Source organism: Uloborus diversus, unplaced genomic scaffold, assembly GCF_026930045.1.
Source record: "Uloborus diversus isolate 005 unplaced genomic scaffold, Udiv.v.3.1 scaffold_699, whole genome shotgun sequence".
NCBI classification, from domain to species: Eukaryota; Metazoa; Arthropoda; class Arachnida; order Araneae; family Uloboridae; genus Uloborus; species Uloborus diversus.
Window position 1 is genome coordinate 1,852 of NW_026558900.1, and position 21,356 is coordinate 23,207.

At 35.8% G+C, this 21,356-nt stretch overlaps 1 protein-coding gene across 1 annotated transcript; it reads right to left on the reverse strand.

The window, feature by feature from the left end:
- Positions 1 to 19,256: 19,256 nt before the first annotated feature.
- On the reverse strand, positions 19,257 to 19,895 carry LOC129233757 (uncharacterized). The gene has a single exon (XM_054867737.1). It carries the CDS (start codon positions 19,893 to 19,895, stop codon positions 19,257 to 19,259), a length of 639 nt encoding a protein of 212 aa, XP_054723712.1.
- Between the last annotated feature and the right edge of the window lie 1,461 nt (positions 19,896 to 21,356).

Sequence of the window (21,356 nt, forward strand, 5' to 3'; positions counted from 1 at the left end):
CACAGAGCACGCGAAAGGTCCGGCGGGCTCCAGCCACAGAGCACGCGAAAGGTCCGGCGGGCTCCAGCCACAGAGCACGCGAAAGGTCCGGCGGGCTCCAGCCACAGAGCACGCGAAAGGTCCGGCGGGCTCCAGCCACAGAGCACGCGAAAGGTCCGGCGGGCTCCAGCCACAGAGCACGCGAAAGGTCCGGCGGGCTCCAGCCACAGAGCACGCGAAAGGTCCGGCGGGCTCCAGCCACAGAGCACGCGAAAGGTCCGGCGGGCTCCAGCCACAGAGCACGCGAAAGGTCCGGCGGGCTCCAGCCACAGAGCACGCGAAAGGTCCGGCGGGCTCCAGCCACAGAGCACGCGAAAGGTCCGGCGGGCTCCAGCCACAGAGCACGCGAAAGGTCCGGCGGACTCCAGCCACAGAGCACGCCACAGGTCCGGCGGGCTCCAGCCACAGAGCACGCCACAGGTCCGGCGGACTCCAGCCACAGAGCACGCCACAGGTCCGGCGGACTCCAGCCACAGAGCACGCCACAGGTCCGGTGAACTCCACTCAGAATCCACGCTACGAAAAGTGTAAAAACACAATTTGGGAACATTTAATAATGAACAAAACTTGTCCCCGAGTCGAGAAAAATAAAACCATGCAAATTAAAAAGACTAACTCGTTGTTCATGAATGGGTAAATCAATTTAAAGAACTTTTCATAGACACTGGTGCGCGAAAATTAAGGACGAAGTCGAAAAATTAGCATATCAGCTGAACGAACAGGCAGAGCGGACAGAAAGAGCAATCAGGAGATTAAGTGAGGTTAGACGACATCTGATTGCTTTTTCCCGAGGTCGAATCATTGGGAAGTTGGAGGAAAGCCGCAGTGTGACAAGCGTGGCTGCAGAGTTCGGAATTGCTCACAGTATCGTTTCATGACTTTGGAAACAATTTGAAACTAAAGGAACAGCTATCCGGGGGTTCAGTAGTGGTCGTCCACGAGGAACCACACCCGCAGATGACCGGTATATTGTCTTACAGGCCAGAAGAAACAGGCGGCAGACAGCGGGAGAAATCGCTAGACACACGACACAGGCGACTGGACGTCCGATGTCGCGTTATACCGTGACCAGAAGACTGCACTGTGATGGTCTGTTTGCCCGACGCCCTATATGGTGTGTACCTCTAACGCCTGACCATCGAAGGCGGCGTTCTCTGTTGTGCCGGGAACACCGGAATTGGAGAGACAATGAATGGGGACGAGTACTCTTTACAGATGAGAGCAGATTCAGTCTGAGTAACGATTCTCATTGCATTCTCATCTGGAGAGAACGTGGAAGCCGCAATCATCCCTCGAACATTCAATTGCCTCGAGTTGCAATCTAGGTTTTCTCAGGGTTTTTTTTCTATGCGAGTTTTACGTTGAGAATGTGTTATTTTAAGCGCATCCTGCTGGTCCTCGTAGTCAATATGTCTTTCCACTGGTAAAATTAAATAGCGATTTTGTTTATCTTTTAACCAAAAAGAGTTATTGCGTAAATCGACATTTATGATATTTTCAGTTGATCGTGGGTGATCTAACTTAGGCTTCACTCCTTTGAACTTGTTTGTTCCTTTGAACCAAATTATGGCTCAATAACTTTCTCAGTCAGAAAGATTTTTTTCATTTTTTATATTGTATGCACTTTTACATACATATTAATTGCTTAAAAGCATTGGTGGCAATAATGCACTTAAGCTGAGAAGTATCTACACATAGAGCAACAACTAGTTCTGAAAGTACGCAGCATACATTTGTTATCAGTTACGAACAGCTTGCCAATATATTAACAGCTATGTGTAATTTATACTTTCAAGTCAAACTTCAAAACTAGTTTCAAAAGTAGTATCAAGTATGAAATTAACTCTTAGAGCACTTTTAAGTAAAATAACTACTTCAGCTGTAACTAATGAGGGAAAAGTCTGATACAAGGAATAATATTTTCAAAACTACAAATAAAAATCCGTTTTTTAAAACCTGTCAAGAGAACTTTAAGCCAGTAGTATCCTAGATGAATCCATGAGTTCAAACCCAAGTGTGAAGTCGCAATTTTAATTTCCATATCTAATGAGTAGTAATTTTAGTTACATTTATTACTAATTTTTACTCAAGCTCATTTCAAGCTTCGATTTAAATATTTCGTGAATTTATGTAAATGTTACGCATAGACAAGACATGATTTATCTTCGGCTCTCTATGTGATAACGCTAAGCTCTGTAAGGCCTAAAGCAATAAATGCATAATGCTTAAGGTATTTTTCCGACACGATATGTTTCATCACATGAACAAAACCCAAGCATGGTGTAGAGAATAAATAACCTGTAATTTGTGAGACTTTTTTGTAAAGGAGGTACGCTGTGAATCGCCAATTAATTTTTCATTAGCGTATGGGTAGTAACCATATCTATCTTCTTTAATCTTAAAATCTCTAGTTAGCAAATTACAATTAGGGCATGTATTTAACCAATGTGCTTTCCTTATGAAACAGTGACAAGGGAATGAATGAAAGCTTACCTTGGAAAAAAAACCTTTACGTTTTTCTCCTTTTTCTTGGAGAGTCCTCCTTATCTGAGCCTCCCTAGAAAGAAAAATATTTATTATCGCTATTGTTTAAGCAAAATGCAGAAATAGAGCGGAGCGTCTCAGACTTCTGAAGACTGAAGGGCTGTTTCAATTGCGTTATTATTTACTAAGAAAATTGTCTTAATCATCAGTTCGACTTTGTTTAAAGTATGCTTTCCGAAAGCAAATGCATGAGTCACTAAAAAACAACAGAAATCGCTTTGCCCATAGAACTTGAAGAGTTTTGTTGATTTTTCAATAATCCCATCTTCAGATACTGACTTTATGACCATGGTATCACCTGGGAAGTATACCTTTCAAACGAGAAAAAAAAAAAAAAAAGAATTTTCCGAATTTGTCTATGCGTGTTCAAGTTATTGGAGAGATACATAGATTCCGACGAACTGAGAACGTAATTCTTTGAAGTCTGTTAAAAAAAGAAACTCTGAATGCGCATAAAATTTTATAAATTTGGCAACTAAAAATTATTTTTCCTTGACTTACTAAAATTTTCTAAACTAAAATTTCCTTGGCACTAAAAACTAACCCTTGTTCCTCTCTAGGATTCATTTGTGTGCTAATTTAATTAGAACCATTCAAATCTTAAATGTTTCCTTAGCTAATTTACTTTTCACAATAATCCGTGTCATGTAACACTTAATAAAAGTCACATTTATCTTTACTTAGCTCGTTATAGATCAATACCACTTCAGAAACATAGTATCTATCTACTGAGATGTTGCATATATAATAGCGTGGAGTGAAAAAAAAAAAACGAAATTTCTTTTTGCGAGTTTCTATAGCGCGGAAAAGTTGAGATTGGTGAAGACTTGAAAAATTAAAAAAAAATGGAAATCGGATCGGAAAAATGGAAAATTTTGTTTTTACGATTTTTTAAAAAAAATTGCCAATGTTTTTTAATGCTCTATGTAAAAACTAGAGTATCAAAAAGATTTGAAAAACCAGGTAGGTTTCTAAAGGCAAAAAACATCAGAAACTTTCTAATTCCATCCCTTAATCTCGAAACCACCGGTTACAGAGATGATTGCTTGGAGCACGACAAAGTTATATCCACCATTTTTACTTTGAAATGTTTCCAACGAAGTAAGTAAGTATTCTATTAAAACAGGTATGTACTACAGACACATAAAATTATTCCCCGCCATTACGCAAGCAGCCGAAAGATGCGTGAAGCTAGTGACGGAGACTTCGCTTCAAGTTTGCAAATTCAAATCAAGAAATGATTACATAAGAGAAACATTAAAATCCAGAATAAATTATCCTCAAGTTTCCAAAAAATACTATTATTAGATTCAACAACAGTTAAAACAATAAGACTTGTGTAGCGAGTGGTAGAAATTTTGCTGAACATTTTATAATCTTCTATTATCTGAAAATGGATATTAGTAAAAAATGGGACTTCTGCACGGTTGGAAGATACATTCAAAATCGAGAAATAAATGTTTGTGTAATATATTGCTTTTTAAAAGGGTTTTCCCTATATTATTAAGAAAGGGGGGGGGGCATTTTTTTTTAAATCACATAAAAAAAGCTGAAATCTTCAATTTCATCTGTTTTTTAGACCTGTTCTTGAATTCGAAGGAATTATTCGATTCAAATATTTCTTTTTAATTCCTCAAGGCTGCACCAATCGCAACTTTTCCATCTTAGACCATAAAATTCTTAACACAAAATTTTGTAAAAAATTCGTAAAAAAACAAAATTTTCTATTTTCCAAAATTTTCAGGCTCATTGCGTGATCGGAAAATATTTTCCGATTTCAAAACTTTTTCTGTTCAAGTCTTCACCAGTTGCAACTTTTCCGCACTATAGCAACTCTTAAAAAAAAGAGTTTTTTTCACTCCTTCCTTATTTATAATAAACAAAATACGACTAGAGCAATTATACTAAAAGAATTTCCTGCTAGCTTCAAAGAATAATTTATTCAGACTTTGAGATGACCAATAATTATTAATACATCTGCGATTTTTAGTTGGTGCGCAAGAGCGCACTCCCCTTAATATCTTGAAGACCCCCCTCAAAAGCTGCACACGAATACCAATGAGGTAGTGAGAAGCAAAGGGATGCAAGTAGAAAAATTAAAAATTTGGAGCTAACCAGTACGAATGGGGGAACCTCTCCCCTGTCTTGGGGCAAAAAATTGTACTAATAGCCTTAGCAGGTGCTGCTGTACAGCATGATTCGGAAAAAGAATTCAATGAAAGCCTACCTAGGATCTGATCTTTAAACGCGTTTTATTCGAAACTTAAGATAGTCCACTTGCATCCCTTTGCTTCTCACTACCTCATACCTTTTTTGACGTCGGTTAATAAGAGAACTCGGCATTTAAATCAGTGAGGTAGGTATGTTACTGAAAAGAATTAACAGCGCCCTGTAATTTCCCTTTTAGTCGTTTTGCCAAAACAGCGCTGCAAAATCTCAAAACTGTGGGAAATTATACAGAGTGAACAAACTTTTTTGGAAGGCAGAAAATTTTCGAGACTTTTTTTCACATATAAAAAAAAATCAAGGAAGTCAAAAAATGACACTGCCTAAATTTCTCTTCCTATTGTATGGATTTCAAAAGGAACTTGTTTCTTAATTAAGAACGCATTAACTCCAATTAATGGAAGAGTAGAAGTTTCTGAGCTTCTGGTTTAAATTAGCTGTCAAATTTTAAATCCACCTCACTGTAATTTTGTAGTTTACAAAACGGCGGGTATTTCTTATTTTCTTTAAAATTAAGAAATTCGTGGAATTTATGTATTGAAATCCATTACAAACACCTGATAGTACATAATATTTTTTTCAAAAATTATATCACTTTGCTTTTTGACAACAGAAAGCAGTAATAGAATTGCAACAAGATTCAGCAACGGATACAACTTTGCGATTTGCCCGAAATTACTAATCAAAATCCCAGAAAACTAAGCTTAATAACTAAATTATGCCTTTCAGAGTGACTTTGTGATTTCCAGTGTGAATTATGTTCTTTTCTTGGCGTCTCTAACAAAGTCATAGTGCTCTAAAATGTCATTTAGAAAAAAATGAAACCCTATGTAAGTTCTTAGCTGTTATCTTGGTGAGCATTCTGCTTACTGAGTGCCGCGGAAGTCAAAAGAAAGGAAAGCGATTAGAGAATAATTCCAGAAAAGTGAAATATTCGTCTTCTACGGGAACGCTTTTAACTTATACAGGCTAACGTAGCTATTTTCTTTTAAAACAATTCGCGAAAGAGACACAGTTATATAGAAGCAATTCGAACTGAAAGATGAGAATTTCAACTGTGGTTCGCGATTGCGTTCATTTATACGTAATATGTATACTGAAAAGCTTAATCACCTACTTGGTGCCTTCGTGTACTGCTCAGACCATAAAAAGCTTATTCACAAGAGACTGCATTTTGGGATTTACTTAAGACAAACCAGAACAAAGACACATAAATTTGGGGCAACAGCACATACATCTATGGGACGAAATTAAGAACTGGTTATGTTTTATTAAGGGAATTACTTAAGCGTTACATATTCCTGAAGGTGGTCGGTATAAGCCCCAGATGCTACAGACTTCAAAATTCCTAATTGGATCGCGAGTACAAAATAAATGCAAGTACGTTAACACAACTTACGTCTTGGCTTTTTCTCCTTCTTGTGGGAGATTTGACAGGAGTCACTTCAGGCGACTTAGCCGCTTTTGCTTTCAATCTTGGAGATCTGCGTGGAGAAGCAGAACCACCTGCTGGAGGGAAAAAAAATACATGAGATTTATTAAATTAAGAAGCAGTAGAAATGAATAAAATTGGTTTTTGATCTGCACACTTATTTCAAGTCTTTACAGTAGCAATTATTATTCCAACACTTATATTGAATGCTTCGAAGTATTTGAAACAATAGTCTCATATTATCAGCATAAAATATTACTTTTAGGAGGTTCATTTCCTCATAAATATTTCATGGCCCCTTTCCATTGCTATTTAAATCGCGTTTTCCCCATTGCATCTATCAGCACATCAACAATAATACCGCCAATTATAATTAACCTTTCAAAGGTCTATCACAGAAGTTGGTCTCCACGTGTGAACTTAATGGTGTCTCTCCCCCCCCCCCCCCAAAAAAAATCGCATGTCTACTTTTCGAGTCGCACACCCTCTATTTTTTTCCCTTTTAGGTTAAGACCGTTGTAAAAAAGTACAGTAAAGTTCATATAATTTGAACAACGGCAACCCGTGCATGAAAGTGAACCAGCCCTGTTTAATATCGGCCGAATATTTTTTTTTTTTGATACAACGTTGCCCCTTATAGCCCCACAAAAATATTTCTCTATCAGAAAGCCTAAAATTTTATTTATATATTTTTCAAAAACTTATATTTTTGATTTATCTTTAAAAATATACCGTTTAAATTTCAATAAAATATCAAGTTCAAAAATTAGCAAACGCATTTTCAAATAAAAACTTTCAAATGAATACTAAAAGAATAATGTATTAAAAATGAACTATTTAACTTAAACTTGAAAAATTCATATTTTGAGAGTACTATGTAGGAGACTTAAAAATTGCACGAAAGCAAAAATGTATATTTGAAGCTTATTACCGTCTTTATGGCTTATATATTTCAGCTCGATAACTTTTTAAAATGTAACTTACATTATTAAAACAAATCTGAGAAAAAAATCAGATTCTAAAAAAATTACAAATTTAGGGCTTCTGCTGGACACCAAAATATTTTTTTTTAATTTTAATTTGAATAAATACGTTTGTGGTACATATGAGGCTATAGGGGCAATGTCTTAACTACACAAAATTTCGAACTTCCGGGAAAAAAAATAGATTCGGTCATGTACAGAGTACTAATTCACACTTTCAGGTGCAAGTCAGCACAGGATGCCGTTGTTGAAATTATATGAAACTTTTTGCAATTATTTTGACCTTAAAGGAAAAATATAAGAGGGAGTACGACTTGAAAAATAGACTTTTTTGGAACACCCTAGTGAACATCCACCCTGAAACTATCGTGTAACTTCAAAAGTTAAGTGCTGCTCTGTTTTCGAGCGCCATCTACTTTGATAGAATAATACTTAATTGCTAGAAAGTCGCCCGTCAAGGTATGACGAGTGAAAATTGCTTCTACTCTTCATTTTAAAGAAGAAATTGCCTTCTAGTTGGTGATTCTTTGATAGTTGAAATTGTAACCGTAACTAGAGTAGATTAACCCTAAACTCCAGCAGATAGAGTTAATAGTTGACTATTTTTTCCGTTTCTTCTCTCCTAAACTTACCAATAAAACATTTAACTGATCGGATCCAGTTCGGCCCTGTCACAACGAAGCATTTTCATGCATGTCAAACATTACCAAAAAATATTATCAAATTACCATTCTGTGGCTCGAGTATCATTGTTAATTTGAGTAATAAAATATTGGATTATTTCAAAATTTTATATCTATGTTGTCCCAAATAGAAAAATCTTGAAATCGTCAATTCCATAGGCGAGGAAGCGCAACCAACAAATTCTGATTTTAATGCAGAAAGCGATAATGAAACTCCCATTAAAACTTAGAATTTCAAATGATTTACATGGTCTGGGAACTGTAAAAACATCTCATGCAGCAGGCCGCAAATGATACAGCATTTTCTTCTCTCCATAAAGTCGAAAGAGAACTATTTCGAGTGAAGTATCAAGGAAATTATCAAACATCTCTCACTCAGGAATTTAAAATCTAAAATTATCGAGTGTGTAATAAGTCGTGAAATGCTGAATAAAAAGTGTGCACTTTCGAATTACGGATACTTTTTCACAGTTGCTTATTAGGGATTTAAAATAAGGTAAGCGCAGTTTTTTTTTTAATTTTTTTCACACCCTGATATTACGAATAACCCCGATTTAACGCAAAAATTTTCGGTCCCGATGAATCGTTAAATCGGGGTCCGACTGTAACTTATTTAACACACACACATATATATATAAATATATATATACATACATATATATACATATACATACACACATATATATACACATATACATATATAATGAGGATGGAAAAGGAGACTGCTTTAAATCACTACGGCGATCGAGACGCGCATCGATTTCATCAGTACGGGATTCTTTGATGTGTTTCATGGTGTTGATTAGGCACGATATCACGAAGGTCCAAGCCGGAATGAAAATTGTGTTGCTACTGTACTTGCCTTGAACTTTTCGTTAATCATAGCATACTCTAGTTTGCATCTTCATTCCAGACACAGATTAAATTAAGTAAAGTGCAGCTCTGGTTACTTGAGCTGTGACCATGACTATGTTTACCTGTTTTAGGGGAGTTTAGTGAAGTGTGTTATTGGCTCGGATTTTCGTTTCCAAAACAAAGGTAAATATTTCCGAATTGGAGCTCCAAATTCTGAGACGCACAATACCCAAGTATCGAAAAGAATCTGACCAAGAATATTAAAACGAGAAAAAAAAATCGTAAAACATAGTTGACACGTGTTTCGGGGTTATTAAAATCAAGAAAAAAGATAGATGTGATCTTATAAATGTAAGGGCATCCAACTAAAGCAACGTGGTGGAACAATAGGCATTATAAATCAAAATATGATCGGCATAACAAGCGATTAAAAAGTTTTATAATAAAAAACAATACTAAAACAACCACACTGTTTTTACTTCCTTTTACATAATGAAAGGAAGTATTGTCGTCTCAACAAATTTCGCTAAATTTCGACAAATCTACGAGTAAATATTGAATAGTTTTCAAGCATAACTGTATCATGCAGAAATACTACGAAAAAAGGAAATATTTAAAGATTTACTTAACAGGAAACTTGCTCAGTTCAACAGTCGCTGAAAAGAGTGGACATTTTGGTACAAATTCACCCGGAAAGGTCGAGAAAGAAATATTCTTTCGTGTCAAAAAACATTAAAAACAGATATTGTAGAATTTGGGTAGAATAACTCTGTACTAAAGTAATGCGGGAGGGACTTAAGAAACATTGTTCGAAAAATAAGAAAAAGGGCATACCTTGGGAGTCAGAGCCGGCTCTTTTTGGCGACGATACGAGCAGAAGACCCGAAGAGCTGCTTCCTGGTCGAGTGGAATCCCTGTTCGAAGGCACGACAAAGCCAGTGGTGGACATCCGAGGAGCTGCAGTGGTAGGGGCTGAAACTGTGGAGACAGGTACAAGGAAAGAGCTGGTGGAAGCTGGAGTCGAGTCGGTGTCGGATGGGTCTATTGAGCCACTGGTTGACAACATGGGAGCGGTGGTTGTGGTGGTGAAAATGGGCAAGGCAGGTGCAAGAAATGACAAGCAAACAGGCGGTGTCGAGTCCGTGTCGGAAGGATCGAGGGAGCCACTCGAAGGAACTGCTGCAGCAGGAGCAGCAATGGTGGTTTTGGGAGCCTTTTCTTTCGGAGTCGAGTCTGTATCCGATGGCGCCACGGACTCAGACACCGATGAGTCCCCAAATATCAAGCGCCTCCTGGTGTTATCGATATTTGCCAGGCCTGGTGGAGTTGGATCTACGTATGGTGCAGACTCCATGACCTCCTCCTCCCTCGAGGCTGGCATGCGTTCCAGCAAAATTCTCAGTTCAGATGATGCTGATTCAACCTGAGATTTCGTCGCCACTCCATCTGTAGTTGCCTGGACGAGCTCCCCTTTTACCTGCCTTGCTTCAGCTGTGACGGCCCTGACTTCTGTTGTCACCACCTGCGCTTCATCCGTTGCAGCCTTTAACTGCTCCAACCGCTCGTCGCTTTTTTGACGAGCGGCGTCCCTGGCCTTCTTCCTCTTCTTCCTGAGTTTGACCACTTCGGGGTCAACAGTAGGGGGAGGTGAGGGAGCTTGGTATGGGTCTGGATCTGTCAAAATAAATTTAGTTATGAGATTCCGATGCATGATATTACAGAAAATATTCAATTCTAAAAAAAATCAAAACTACTTTTGTGCTCACATACGATAAGAAAGAATTGTTTGTGCAGTATGAAGATTTGTGCATTATAAAGACTTTTGTCAAAAAATAAATAGTTAAAAAGTCAACCCCTTTTTCAACACCGTTTACAAAGTATATTCCTTTTTGGAAAAGTCATTACATTACAAAAAGACTTCACTTAACGTTGCCAGATTAGAATTAGTCATGCATGTGCATTATTCATAGATACATTAAAGTCATTACATTAGATCATTACCCGCGTGAGAACCTGTGAAACTATAACAACTTCACAAAAACTAAAACTTTTGCATATATCCTTTAACTAAAAATTGGAGTATAACGTTATTTTCCTGAAATGTCCCTAACAATTTTGGTTTGCTCATATGCTTCGATTAGGTCATTTTTAACAAGCAGTAGAAATTTCCCAGATGTATTATCTTTATTTCGAAAAAATAAAGATAATACATGAGCAAATAAACTTGCTTCCGGTTATACAGGACTGTCTTCACTGGCAGAATTTTCAAACACTTTACTGTACGCGTGATAATTTGAGATGAATAACATGTAATGTATTCATTGTAATATTCAGTGTAAGTATCTACAAATGTATATATTTTTTCTCAATAACTTGATCAAAAAGCTTTACCGCAATTCACTTACACCTACTTCATACATACAAAAACTGGAAGTATAACAACGGAATGCAATAGTTGTGATGACCACAAATACAGCCTGAGTAAAAGAGGCCAGTAAAAAATAAAAACCAAGAGAAAACGGGAAAATTGAAGGATTTTAATATTACTGGATTATTATGTTCATTGTAAGAAATAATGCAACAGACAAATTTTGTCGAATATTTAACTACCAGTAATAGAGTGGTATATTCAAAGTTTGCACTTCAGCCAGAGTAACAACTTTAAAGCCACCAGTATTTCTTACACATCAGTTAATAAGATTGTGAAAACTATTCAACTTGTCGTTTTTTCATTAGTTTCTTCGACGTTTTGGTGCTCTTTGTGAAGATATCGAAAGTTAAGAAGTTTACTAATCGTGAAAGAGCAGATTGAAGCTTTTTATTCAACGTGGATGAGTAGCCGTAATATTGCAAAAAAAATAGGAAGATCGATGACTTTTGCCAATACTTTATTAGGATTGAATGACAATTATGAAAAAAAAAAACATGGATGGAAAACCTTGCGCTTTTCTCGCGTGATGAAAGAGTGACAAATTACATCAACTGGAAAGTTACTCAACCCGGAAAATTATTCTCCCAGAGGCTTAAATGTTTGTCAAAAGACGATAGATAACACTATTTGAAGGTGTGCAAGTTTTATTTATGCAGCAAAGTTAGGTGAGCCCTAGTTACTGAATAGGCGCAAAATAAAGCGTTTGAACTTTAGATAGAAAGTCATGACCTGGGATAACCATCGGATATAAAAACAATTCTGATGAAATGTAGAATTTTCAAGAACTAGACGGATGGAAGTACTATTGGCATGATTGAAGAAAAGAAATCATCTCCAATCGCCAATGTGGAGGCTCTGTCATGACTTGGGGGTGTTTTGCTTCTAATGGTATGGGCTTAAATTCGTTTGTTTCGAATAAAATGAATTCACAAGCATATAAAAATGTTCTCGCAAGTCATATTTTAACCAAATGCTGAATTTACTGCGGAAGAAAACTGGAAGTACCAGCAAGACAATGCACCTATTCATTTAAGGGGTCTAAGGACTTTTTAACTTCAAAAATTTCAATTTTTTGCAAAAAATATATGTTGTTGTCTACTTTTCTGAACAGTTTGGTACCAAACTTTTAAGAATCGTCAAAGTACTTTTGAAGTTATTAAATAAAATATAAAGTGTTGTTTACGTTTGTTTACGTTTTGGACCTTTAAATCACTAGCGCCACGCCCATTTGAACATGCCAGGTGTTTCATTTCTCATGTTTTTTTCGCATATTCCACATGCAAAACCATTACAATTATTTTTATTGATAACGCAGGATGAAAACATCTAAACTTTTGTTGTTTTGCTTTTAAACAGAGGCGAATTTGTACTTTGTTCGGCTTTTGGTATCGCATTTTTACGCTTTGTTATTAGTATTTTCTGCTATGAATCCTACCAGCAAAAAAACATCTTCCGGTCAAAGACCCCGACGCAGAACCTATGCATTGGTTATGCCCTAAGGGACAAAATAGCTGGTGTAAATACAATGCTGCAGTTGAAAACAATGAAGTGCAACAATTTAAACATAAAAACCCCTTGCATAAAGCTGTTATGGTGGCCATTGAGCCAATTTTCAGAGACTTATCCCACGTAAAACTTTTAGGAGGAAGAACGCAGAACGCGAATGAATCTTACAATTCTGTCGTGTGGAAGTATTGTCCCAAAGTGACGGGATCTAGTGTGACAGCAGTTGATATTGCTGCAAATTTAGCTACTATTACATTTAATGATGGACAGCAAGGTATTTTACATGTTCACAAGGAACTGAATTTGAAAATAGCTAAAAGTTTGCACTCGTTTTGCCTAAATGCTGACAAAGTTCGAGTTGTGTCGAAGAAACGTTCTTCAAACTCGTCGCATGAAGCTCGTAAAGCCAAAAAACTTAAAAATGCTATTGAAAAAGAAAGATTTCTGCAAGAAGATGAAGTTTATGCTGCTGGAGAGTTTTAGGAGTATGTAAGCACTTTAATTTTATTTTTAAAAAGAGTTTTAACTTCAAACGCGTTTTTCTCAAAACTTAAAATTTCTGATTGTGTGCATCATATTAAAAAAAATTGTTCTATTGCTCTGAAATTTTGTGTACATATTTAGTGGGACCTATTCTAGGACTTATACATCAATTTAAGTAAAAGTAGTTGAAAAATATTTTTTAAATAAAGTTTTTATATCAAAATTCTGATTTTTATTAAAATTTTAGTATGTATAGCTAATAAAAATATTTACCACTTTATGAGCTAAACAAAGGTGTATATCATCTTATTGTGACACTTAGGTGAATTTAAAACCCTTTTGGGAAATATAAGTCCATTGTTTACTTCAAAACCATGCGCGGAGCGAAATGCTCACTTTTCACGATTTCGAGGAAAGTCATAAAATTTGCATCATAGTCTTAATTATTTTGAATGAAAATCCAATTTGAAGGTACTACATCATACATTCATATGTGTATTTGCAGTCATAAAAGAATCAGCTTTGTAAAATGTTTCCTTAATAAGATAAATTTTTTTGAATATATATCCCTTTTTGCATGCTCGTAACACACGAAAAGTCCTAAGACCCTTTAAGTAACAGTACAAAAAAACTGGCTCCAAGTCAACAATTTTGAAACTTCGAAATGGTCAGCTAAGTCTGCAGATCTTAACCGAATAGAGAAATTATGAGGTGACTTAGCAAGAAGAGCTTATGCAAATGAGTAGCTTTTTTTTTTCATCATAATAGAGCTGAAATCTACTATCGAAGATGAATGGTACAAAATACATCCCTAACTATCTCAAAAACGAGGTTCATTCATAGAAACAAGAATATTTGAAGTAATTCGGAGAAATGGCTCCTACACAAGCTTATAAATGTGATTTTTTGTCCCTATATGCTTTTTTTATGGTGGCCTTATAAATTTTACTTAGGTTAAATATTGATCTGTAATATTTTCTCATAATGAAACAATTACAACTCATTTTTGTAAACTTGTATTTAAGGTTAAAAAAAAATCATTCAAATGATTTTTTGATCCTAAGTTTAAGGGGTGTCCAATTTATCAAAAGAGTGCCTTAAAGTTTTTTGTCAGACTAATACATTTTTCATGAAACATGCAAACTGAAAAAAGAAATTAACAGTTGACTATGTAAAAAAATTTCTCACTTCTTTTTCAAATACCAATATACAGGGTACCGAATCCCCTTAATATAATAAATTAAAACAAGTTTTGGAAAATTGTTGCAGCATTACATCTTTAACCAAAAGGTATAGGCATATATCCGATCCATTTGCATAAAGTCTACTAAAATAATTTTTTTTAGTCTCAGCATGTTATTTGCACTAACATTTAATACTTGACATTTTACTGGAGCACAAAGTTTGTGGGGCTTAATACATTGATGAGTCAATACTACCTTCGGGGGTTCGTTAGAAATTGTGCATAATCTCTATAGATTAAATAGAAAAATATTGTCAAAGTTCAAATTTTGTATAAATTTAACGCTATTTCGACAAAGAGACTCAATAGCAAATACAGTCATTAAAGTTAGTTCAAAAATTACTTTGGACCCGGGGGGGGGGGGGTTCACCTCGGAGGCACTTATAATTTTTAAAAATTTATTTTTAAAATCTTATTTATTTTAGTCTTTTTTTGTAATTAAGTTATAAATTTAAAAAATCTACTAACAAGGGCATGAATGAAATCCCACATCACTTAACATTGTGTTTAAAAGAGTAACGGAAAAAACTTGCTCCAGTTTTAACTGTTAGTTCAAACAGATTATAACATACGTAATATACCCCCCCCCCTTCATCTAAAATTTTAATTTAGACTCACTTGAAGCTCATAATTAAGAGCAAAATGGTACTGTAGTGAATAAACATGACTACTTTTCAAACGTTCAAAACGGCAGTTTTGTTATGACTCTGATTTCTGTAAAGCTTGATACAAGTTAATTGAAATTTGGCGGATGGTAGGGGGGGGGGGGGAGCTCTTCGAAACTGTAATAACTCAACTATGTATTTTCACTGTGTTTTATTTTTTCTTCGAGGTTCAGCGAATTATATTCTGATCGTAACTCAGATTTAATAAATTACTCCCAAACGGACAATTTAACTAATCGCAAACCGAAGATTGCAATGATGACTTAAGCGTTAGAGAGCAAAGGGGTGGTGCCAAATAATTTTTCAAAAAATAATTTATGATCGCTATAGTTGGATCTATAAGCTTTAAAAACGAAAAAAAAAAACAGGACATGACTAGAATTACAGTTTTAAGCACTGCAACTGTCGTTTTCAGTTTTTAATTGAAACAGAACTCAGTCCACCTTGTTTAATAACAGCTTTTAAAAAAAAAATACAAACTAAATAACGGGAATTTTAACTCGTTTTTATTTCATTCGATCCAAAAAATATCTTCAAGAGAAGTTACTTCGCAAACCGCCATCGGGATTTAACCAGTGTTGTCTGCACTCTTAGCGAATTCTTTTTTAGAAACATTGACAAGCTTATGTTTAGCATTTAGAGTAATCATTTATATTTGTGGTTATAGACCTATATATCTGCGAAAAACAGACTAACTCTAAAACGAGGAATGAAAAAACGGGCTCCAAAAAATTTTTTTTTACCCTTATTAAGAGTGTTAAATGATAAGGGACCTTATTCTGCAGTTGTAACAGTGTACAACTTTAAAGACCGAGCATTTTGAAACATGATTAAGCAAAATGTAACTTGAAAGGGGAAGAAATATTGGTCCGATAGTCAGAAGATCATCTTCCGCCCTATATAAAGTTCTTGAATACTAACCATTATTAAAGACCTCTCGATGAGTCGTAACTGCTACCTCAGTCACATACTCTGACTCTGCAAAAAAAGACAAAGCCTGTTTTAATACACAATAGTAAACTTATTGCAAATTCTAACACGAATTCGCACACTATTTTTAGTCAGAAGAAAAGTTTAAATTTCTTCTTATCAATAAGTTTCGTTGCTGAAAAAATAACATACTGGGCGTTACGTTTCATTTGTGTTGAATTATAGAATGGTACTTGGAAAATGCGTATTAAATTTATTTTAATTTTACGTCTGATTAAAATAACTAATCTGAACTATTACCTGAATGATCAGCTGGGAGTAGAATGAGAACGAAAGATAAAATAAGTAATTATTTTGCATTCAACAAATAAATATATAAGTTTTTAAAAAATGTTAACGATTAGTTTAACTATTTCAAATCATGAAGATATTTCCAAGCAATGACAAAGTTTACTGACAGTCGTCTTTCATCCTTAGATGGTTCAGTGCTTTTTCTTTTTTCTAATCTAAGTGGAGAGGTAGGGTGTGCGTAAAAGCAACATTACATTTAATGCTCCCTCCATGCTCCCTCCAAAGATTAGAATGTTAAAAAGAGAAAATGTCCAATGACTTTGGTACTATATTTGTGTGAAGACAGTTTAAACAATATTATAGAGGACACACAGACTTAAAAATACAAGCATCGCTGCCCGACTAAGAAAGTGACACATCTTAATATTTCAGAAAAAAAGTACTAACTTGGGGTTTGAAATCTAAAATTAATCTCTTTCTTGCTACAAAACTTGCAGTTAGTCAGCAAAATACTGCTGTGTTCAGGCGTATGAACTATGTAATCAACAGTGACTAGTCATTAAAATTTATTAATTTAGAAGAAAAAATCTTTGGGTATGCAGAATAGTTTATACAGCAAAACTTTTCAGGAAATATCCCATAACGGTTTTGAGATTAAATCACTTTAACTGATATTGCCTTTTGTCAAAGGCCGCTTTTGAGTTGTGTTCCTTTCCATGCCGAAATATAATCTGTAACCATTTGAATGCAAAGATCTACTTTTGCGGTGAACGACACATCACCAGTGGAGGGTAAAGAAGCATTTCGTCATTTTGAGACCTGTAGAACTACATTTGGGATATTTTTTACTTTCCGAGGCTTTATCTCTTATAACAGAAAAAATCAGGCATTCAAATAAATGTGACTAAAAGTGCGAGGGGAAAAGGAATTATAAAGGCTAAATGACAAAAAATCTTTGATTTAGTCATTGAACAAAATGGCGACGGAGAGTTTCCGGTCCTTCAAACAAAAAGCCTTTTTCAAACATCATACATTACTTTACTTACAATAATTTAAAAATAATCTGTAATTCTAAAAATTAAGGATTTATCTTTAATGTATATCAGTTTTCAAGTACCAAGAAACCTTACTATAGTACTATAATGAATTAAATGCAATTAAAAGCAGCTGAAAGGGCATAGCAAAATGTATTTCTGGAAGCAGAAATTATTTGGCATCTTGTCCGATACCGTAAAATAAGGATGCAAACTCGGCAAAAACGTAGCAAAAGTCCCTCAATTTTGAGCATTTTGCTCACGGAAGACATATTTCACTCGATTTAAAGATGAATGTCCTAACACATGCAGATGGAATTATGTTATTTTAAACAGGTTTCTATTTTTAAATTAAGGTTTGAAGTTGGACTCAGTTTTGACACTGATGATTGCGAGTGTAAATCGCTTAATCAATCCATAACTTGCTTTTTCCATAAATAATCTGCTGAATCACTCGCATGTTTATAACACTTTCAGTATAGTTTGACCACGAATAGGCGGATCACCTTAAATGAAAACACCATTTGTATCATTTGTATTATTGTTATTTCGGAATAGATAGGGTTAGAAAGAGCTTGCCTTTGACTAATGGGTGCTTTCTAGCAGATTGTCATATTACAAATGATACAAATGTTGTTTCGCTTAAAGGTCAGCCTTCTTTTCGTGGTCAAGCATTAGCTGAACTGTGAAAGACTGAAGTTTAAGGCATTATTGGTAAAGTTGTAACTGTTTTTTGAAAAATCATCTGTTATTAAAAATTTGACAGAACTCGATCAGAGGATGTTTTAGAAACTGACTTAAAGGGCAAAAAAATAATTCGATAAACTTTCAGTCACTAGCGTTCGTTAACGTGGGATAATGGAGTTATGGAGCTGCATGTTTTTTTTCAGCAGGACTGCTATTGATTTCCAGACACTCTTAAATTATATCTTAAAAAAATATGCTTCATTTTGATTTCAGAATATAAATACAATAAAAATACAAATAAAATTAGGCTACTTTGTCATTTCGAGAAAGTTGTATGCTTTCTAGAAATGATTAAACTATCGTTTCTTTTTTTTAGTCATTAAAACTGAGACACATTGACCAGTCATTTAACTTTTACAGTTGAAATCTTTCCAACTTAATATTGGAGGAAAGAATTCTCTAAAAATTACAGCAGCGTTTTCTGATTGATAATCTTTTGCATGAATGCCCTTCTGTAATTCACCTTCTTAGTATTTTGACTTGAATCCACTACCATGGCCGATAACGAGTTCTCAAAATAAGTATTTCATTGAATCACCGGATCCACGAGGTTTAGGAGAGTATCACACTATCAGCAGATTGTATAACTTTCAATGTGTGCGCAGGTCTATATTTCACGCATGTTTTTTTTTTTTTTCTTTTTAAAAATGTCTATTCTTGAATCACACTGAAGCATAATTTAAGCTTTGACCTACGAATATCTTCATATCATTAGTAGTAGTTCACCTTGAAAAATATACAAATTTATAACACCATTAGCACAGATTACCGAGCGATATATAATGACTGAAATCTGTTTGTTGCGCGCCAAAGTAAGTTTCTAAATTTAAAAACTCTTACCATCTATTTAACTTCTTCAACGCTTCCAAAAGTCGCGGGGCAATGAAATCATTTGTACTGAAGTCTTCAGATATTCCTTCGTGTAGAAATTGTGACACAAACACTTGAACTTTTTTAACTTAGAAACTTTTAATTACAGCACAATAAACTACAATGTTAGTTGCAAATAAAAACTTGTTAATTAATAAACACAACATAATGAAGATATCGGCAAAGAACTCTCTCGAAAATAAAATCTCAAGAATTTTGAATATTACATACTGCTATAAGAACTGCTACGAGGTGCGCGAGTCCGGCTAATTTATTTAAACTTAACTACTCAGTTCAGTTCAGTTCTTGGGCGTTTTCCACACTCCCCACCTTGAGTTCAGGGCTCGGGACTCCGGAACTCAACTTCAATGCTGTCAGGCTAGGTGATGAACTGGTGGTGGTGGTGCAACACAAATCCTCAAGAACAGTCACAGGAGGGGGTTTTAACTTTTGAAGCTCACAAGATGACACCGCTCCCAACTCCAGAGAACACAACTTTTTAACAGGACGAATGAAGACACCCGGTTTTGTCTTGACTTTAGCAACTCTCACACATCCATCCTTACTTGTGAACACTTCTAGAACTCTTCCGAGTGGCCAGTCAATTCTTTTACAGTTATCTGTCCACACGATAACTAAGTCACCAACTTTTAGAACTGGAGAATTATTTCTATTAGTCATAGGTTGTCGCAACTGTCCGAGATATTCCACTCGAAATCTCGAACGGAGATCTTTTCGTATTTTCTGTGTATACGCGTGACGTTTATTTAATTTCTGATGATCCAGCACATCTAAGTCTGGAACACCGATTTCTCTAATCTCTTGCAAAAACATAGAAGGTGTAATCGGGGTAAGATCTTGAACGTCATCACTAACGTAAGTCAACGGTCGCGAATTTATGATACTCTCACAGTCGCAGAGGACTGTTAACATCTCTTCATAATCCAACGATGTTTGACCCAAAACTTTTCTTAAAATTCTCTTCAAAACTCCTACTAACCTTTCCCAAAATCCTCCCCACCAGGGAGCAGAAGGGGGGATAAAAATCCAAGCAATAGAAGAAGCAGTAGTTTCATCTTGAATCTTTTTCCAATCAATCTTGCTTAATTGGTTTTTTGCGCCAACGAAGTTCTTTCCGTTATCGGAATAGATAATTGACGGTCTGCCTCTTCTCGCGATGAATCTCCTCAACCCCAAAAGAAAGTTATCTGTAGACACTGAAGTCAACATCTCAACATGAACAGCTCTATAAACAGCACAGGTGAAAATCAAAATCCAAACTTTTGAGTTATCTTTGAGGATCAAGGGTCCTGCTAGATCTATTCCTAGAATTTCGAAAACTGATGCATCTTTTACACGATTTTCCGGTAAAACACTTTCCTGAACTTCGGGCGGTTTAGAGTTGAATCTTCGACACACAATACAGGACTTGATTGCCTTTTTAATGGTTTTCCGGCTCTTCAAAATCCAGTACTTTTCTCGAAGCGCTGACATAAGCAGTTGTACGCCACAATGTCCTAACTCTTTATGTTTCCACCGAATGAGACTAAGGACAACCGGGTGTTCGGAGGGAAGTACAACTGGAAGCCGAAAATGCATGTCATCATCTCTAAAAAATATCTTCGTTTTCACTCGAATCAAGGCATCGTCGCCTACGATTGTATTGATCGATCTTAATCTTGCGTCAGGATTTCTTCCAAAAGCTTCTGACTGAATTTGCTTTAAAATTACTTGTTCAGCCTTTTGAAGCTCTTTACTGTCAAGAACACCAAATCGTCTATCTTTTTTGGATTTTTTACAATTTTCAACAAATCTGTAAATCCACGCGGTGATTCGTAGTAGTTTAACGTAAGAAGAATATCTATAGTAGTATTTTCCCTTATCTTCGGAGTTAGTAGCTGTGATTATAACTTTCTTCTTTTCTGCGTTCACTACTTCCATGGCAGGCAGAAATTCGTCTTTCGGCCAATATTCGGCAGATCTCTTCAACCAGTCCGGTCCGCACAGCCATTCCGTACGCAATAGCTTTCCTAAGGTACATCCTCGGGACGGAATGTCAGCTACGTTCATTACTCCTGGTACGAATCTCCACTGTTCAATTTTTGTCAGTCTTCTGATTTCTTGAACACGATTTTCTACGAATGTTGCCCACGGGCCTTCCTTTTTTATCCAAAATAGCACATCCATAGAATCTGACCAAAAGACAGTTTTTACGGCTTCGAGACGTAAGTCGCATATGATGGTGTTTGCTAATCTAGCTCCAATCGAACAAGCTAAAAGTTCAAGACGAGGAATCGTAATCTTTTTTAAAGGAGCAACTCTAGCTCTAGCGGCAATCAAATGACAAGTTACTGGGGATCCAACCTGTTCCACTCTAAAATATATGCACGTAGC

Coding starts and splice junctions, on each gene's coding strand:
- LOC129233757 (XM_054867737.1), bottom strand. CDS start 19,895: ATGTTAACAGTCCTCTGCGACTGTGAGAGTATCATAAATTCGCGACCG.